The sequence below is a fragment of the Mycetomoellerius zeteki genome, unplaced genomic scaffold (assembly GCF_001594055.1).
Source record: "Mycetomoellerius zeteki isolate Tzet28-1 unplaced genomic scaffold, Tzet1.0 scaffold145, whole genome shotgun sequence".
Taxonomy (NCBI): domain Eukaryota; kingdom Metazoa; phylum Arthropoda; class Insecta; order Hymenoptera; family Formicidae; genus Mycetomoellerius; species Mycetomoellerius zeteki.
In genome coordinates, this window is record NW_017256393.1 from 3004657 (window position 1) to 3009798 (window position 5142).

Consider the following 5142-nt stretch of genomic DNA (forward strand, 5'->3'; position numbering starts at 1 on the left):
GAACGTTTTACTTACTTCGAGGAAGATGACGTCAGGTCAACGATCACATTTAGTTCATCACTTACTGAGCATGATTTATACACATATGGTCGTACACAATTTTCATCCAACTTTTTGATAATGGTTTGGTATTTTTGACATTTCTAGTATTTGACAAAAATGGATATCTTAATAGAAATCTTAATTATGCATTTATTGTTCTTTTTAATGTGGAATAGTCAACATTATTCGAATCTCTCTTTATTTAAAAAAAAAACACCATACCTCTCTTTATTCTATTTTTGTTAATTTTTTGGTATCTTTATTTTCTTTTTAACTTCTAATTTCTTATTGATTTTTTCTCTCTCGGTTGTCAAAGTAAATTACTGATCACTAAAAATTTATTTTGTGTAAAATATTACTTATTTTGTGTAAAAGATATGTCGCGTTATCCATGCACATATTAAATATATGCGCCTGTTCGAAACTTTTCTCGTGATAAGCATAACATCCTTCACGCATTATTATTCCTGTATTTGTCGTCAAGATGATAGCTCCGCACGCCGACTGCATTTCAGTGAACGGCCGTGCGATTGATGGCCGTGCGATAATTCACATTCGACTGCACGCAGACTACTTTGTTATGATAAGAAGTCTGAAACTTTTATTTTCTTATGTCGTGATTTGCGAAGAAGTTTGTATAAGAAAAAAATGAGATACTTATCTCTCTCTCTCCTTCACGATTTATTAGCTATTATTCTGACATATATGTATCGCAGGTTGAGATTAGGACTCTATGGTTCGTTCCTATCACATACGAGTTTGAACTTTCTCCATTTATCTGCCTAACATTTTATCTGCACATGTTTTTTTATTATTAATATATTTTTTTATTTATTATAATATTTATTTACAATTTTAATATTTATTTGCAAAAATAAATTACAAAAAAATTATGAATAATAAAATAGGAAGCAGAACAATGCATGCCAAGAAATAAAATTAAGATTTTGAGATATTTATATCAATACGATTGACTGTGTTATTGTTTTATATCTTCTATGTGTATTTTGAAATTCTCAATCTCTCTTATATCTTTTCCATTTCATCACATTATTATATTCATGAAGAATAGCGAAAATACATGCAGTTGATAGCCGTTATGAAGGCATAGCCGCCTTGATGAAAATAAGTTCATCGGATCGCGTAATCATCGTTGCGACGACAGATTAAAATCAACTGAATGATGGACGTAACGAGGTTATACGCTTCATAGAAAAACAGATGCTTCTGATTAGCATGAATAATCGATCTCTGTTGATGCTCCAATTAATTATTTATATAACAAATTGACAAACACCTGAAAGATATTGAATTTCCAAATTGAAGTATAATATCATTAAGTATTATTTTTATTTTAGGTTTGTAATAAAGAGATAACAGTGTGGATTAGACAGAGCTGTAAAATGTAAATAAACATATTTAATGTTATGTCACAAGAAAAATTTGATTAAAAGAGTACAATATGTTAAATAATTAAATAATAATTTTCATTGTTTTCTGGAGTATAACATAAAAATTATTTTATATTTATTAATATATTTTTCTAAAAAGTATTGAGGAAAAATATCTAAGGATATATATATGTATATATATTATATATACTTACAGACACATATAATTATTAAATTCGGCATTAAATATTTTCTCTCTCTCTCTCTCTCTCTCTCTCTCTCTCTCTCTTTCTCTTGTTATTTAATCTAACAAGGGATTCTAACAAGGGACGTCACTCAACTGTCCGGCACCGATTTGATTCTCCGTGAAATATATTGTTAAACACAAAAATCTAAGAGAGACACATATTTTTTTATACGTGCGCTAACTGATCATGTTTCTATTTCAAGCCGAATACCATCGGAAGTATAAAAGATGGAAAACAATTTTTTAAACAAAAGTTGTACGGTTTTAAGACAACATATTTTTGTAACAACATATTTCACGGAGAATCAAATCAATGTCGGACAATTGGGTGACATCCCTTGTAAGTAAGTAAAATTTATATATACAATTTTGCATCTGTCTTTGTAGTTCCACACCGATAAATCAAGAAAACGTAGATTGAACTGGACACGCGGATTGTTCTGTTCCAGAAACGAGTGAATTTCAATGAACTTTTAATTGCCATCAACATGCCCGTCAAAGGAGTTCGGGTGCTACCAGACATACCGAAGAATATGCCAAACATGGAGATCTTGATCCAGGAGTTTGAAACTGGCTTCTGTTCGATGTCAACCAACCAGGATACTGCATCGAAATCGTTAACTTCGAACGACGGCAATTTCGTCAAGAAGCTCGTCAAAGCTTACGAGTCAAGCGTAAGAGCGTCTAACGAGAATAGTCAGAGAGAGGGAAATAAAGAAAAATTCAATTTCTTTAACACTCTTGATGTTATTCATAATCAGAAGAACGTAGAAAAAAATGACCCGAGTCTTGCGATATACGATACGCCCAACTCGCAATGTCAAAATAATTTAAGTAAAAAATCCAAGATCTTTTTGACTTCGTTTGAGGAATGCGAAGTCGAAGATGATTTTGTAATTGTTAATCGGTATCGTTCGGAAAGCGATAAAAGACCAGTTTCGATGACATGGCCGCGATCCTCTTCTAAGATCAACATGTACAGCTCCATTGACGATGATATATTGATGAATGTACAGTCCAATTCCTCGAAGAGGAATGAAACGTGGGACCTGAGAAAGGGAGACATAAAATTGGAGGATAACTCGATGAAGAGTAAATTAATGATTTGCTCAAGTCCTTTGGAGGATGTTGAAGACACAAACTTGGACCGCGAGGATCCTCTTGACGATATCTTGACAAGCTCTTGCGACTCGAGCAGCAATAACAGCTATAGAAACTTACAAGCCGACCTATACGACTTCGAAAACGAACAATGGCAACTCTCCTCGACCTCATTGTCATCGTTGTCATCTTTCTCGAGATCGTCATGCAACAATCCGTTAAGTATAAATAACGATCTGTTGGATTCATCTTTCCAAGACATAACCGTTACATCTTCTAAAAATATTTCAAAAAACCAAGAGAATCTTCAGAATTTCAAACCGGTTCCAAGTTCGTCGTCTAACTTTGACCGGAAGTCGCTGCCAGTAATCGGCGCTTCGCTGAGTGAAGATCAACCGATCAAAATTAACGACGATACGTGCGTAACATGGATATCAGCGTTAGGCGAGAAACTGACGCGAAAGAAACCGCTGAAAAAGTTACTAAATTCGACATTCTATACTAAACTATTGAATTATAAGAAAGTCTGGAAAAAATCGACGGAGAAACAACCGAATGAACGTACTTCCGATTCGGGATTTATCGATCGATTTTTGTCTTCGTCTTCTTCACAGAAATCCTGGCACTCCGATCCTGATGAAAAGCCGCCGACCTTCAGTACCTTCGGTCGCACTAAAAATGATTGCGTCAATAACAAGATCCGGTTCAAGAGTTCTCGTATGGTCTTAACCGAAGTGCCCTGCACGACCACTGCCTACAAAGAGAACCACCAGAACATCGAATCTTCATTGAAAAGCATGATGCCTGCAAATTCTTCGACGTTGAAAGTCTCCTGCGGATACCCGCCGCTTCTTAAGCACCCTTATTTGACCCGAAACGGGATCCCCAAACACCCCTTCGTCACGAAGACAAAGCTGGATCAAACAATAGAGAAGGAGTCAGGTGACGAGGAGATGAGATACGACGCGAAGGAATGTAAATCTGAATTGGAATCTTCAAGTATGTCGCTTGTGTCTCAAGTTGATCTTAACATCTCATTCTCCAGAATGTCCGAATGGTTAACTTCATCTCCAAACAACTGCGATCTGTTGAGGTAATTATATTGATAATAATACTATTACTATAAATTATATAACAATAATTATGATTAATTACTAATAGACAATTATTAATACGAGAGGAAAGCAGAAAGTAAAGTGAATTTATGTATTTCTTATATACTATATATTACACGTTAGCAAAATATATACAATATTATTTTTCAATTTAATCGTCCAATTTTACAAAACATTTTGTGTAACAGTCCATGAGTTCTCTGATTTCGTTTGTGAAGAAGGTTTCTGACTTCGAAACCATCACTTCTTATTGTGCGAAAGAAATAAATAAATTCGCTTTACTGTCTAACTTTCCCTCGTATATAATATTAATAATAACATTATTATTAGTAATGATATAATTTATAACATTACATAGTAGAATAAAAATATAATGTATAATATACATATAATATAATTTTATATACGTAATATGTATATAAAAATATATTATTATATATTATCATATATATATAAAATAACATAACATATATAATTATATTAAAATATAATAATAAAACAGTAATAATGGATAAAAACGAAATTTTATTTTGGTTTTTTGTTTTTTATTGTGTTATACATATATAAAGATAACAAATAATAAAATAATAGTTTACATAATTTGCAATGCAAACACAATCGATTACTTTAATAAATATGTATATGTATATGAATATATTCAGATCACGTTTGTGTAAATCAACGTCAGCACTCGATGGGCTTGTTCTTCAGCAGACACCGGTCCATAATGTTCCCATGTTGTGCAACTTCAGCACGAATTTCTTATCTGCCATACACAATAACATGCAGGGAGAGCCTTGCACGCGTTATGCCACCATTAGTCCGAAGAATTTAAGATTTTCCATATCACGGGAGAAATCACAAGCGATCGAAAGGTGTTTCGACATCTAGAAGGGTGCTAATGATATTCTTCTTTCCGGAAAAACTTTTAGGGTGGAATTTTCCAGATTGAAATTTAATTAAACTTCATCGCTGAAATACGTCACGTTGGATAGTAATCTATCTAAATTACGATCAAGCTTCTCACAATCGGAAGTAGGTCTTTGAAAATTAATTTACGACCGTGTTTCACAATTATTTATAGTTCAAACTGTGCACGTCACTTTACTTACAATTAGATCTAGGAGCGATGATTCTGTTCCACTGATTACTATTAGATCGACGAATGCAACTTCGATTTATGCTTTGTTTGTACCATTCGCTGTTTACGCCGAAATGGTTGACAGGTCATTGGCAGACGGATTTG

The 5142-nt window shown here is 33.3% G+C and overlaps 1 protein-coding gene across 1 annotated transcript; it reads left to right on the forward strand.

Moving 5' to 3' along the window:
- The first annotated feature begins 2168 nt into the window (after nucleotides 1-2168).
- LOC108731923 (uncharacterized) lies at nucleotides 2169-4787 on the forward strand. The gene is made up of 2 exons (XM_018462480.1): nucleotides 2169-3874; nucleotides 4559-4787. The coding sequence occupies exons 1-2, from the start codon at nucleotides 2169-2171 to the stop codon at nucleotides 4785-4787; spliced, it is 1935 nt and encodes a 644-aa protein (XP_018317982.1).
- The last annotated feature ends 355 nt before the right edge of the window (nucleotides 4788-5142 follow it).

What these genes read in the sequence shown, in the direction of transcription:
- LOC108731923 (XM_018462480.1), top strand. Translation starts at nt 2,169, where the DNA reads ATGCCCGTCAAAGGAGTTCGGGTGCTACCAGACATACCGAAGAATATG. An exon ending in AACAACTGCGATCTGTTGAG is followed by an intron (nt 3,875 to 4,558) that starts GTAATTATATTG and finishes GAATATATTCAG; the next exon opens with ATCACGTTTGTGTAAATCAA.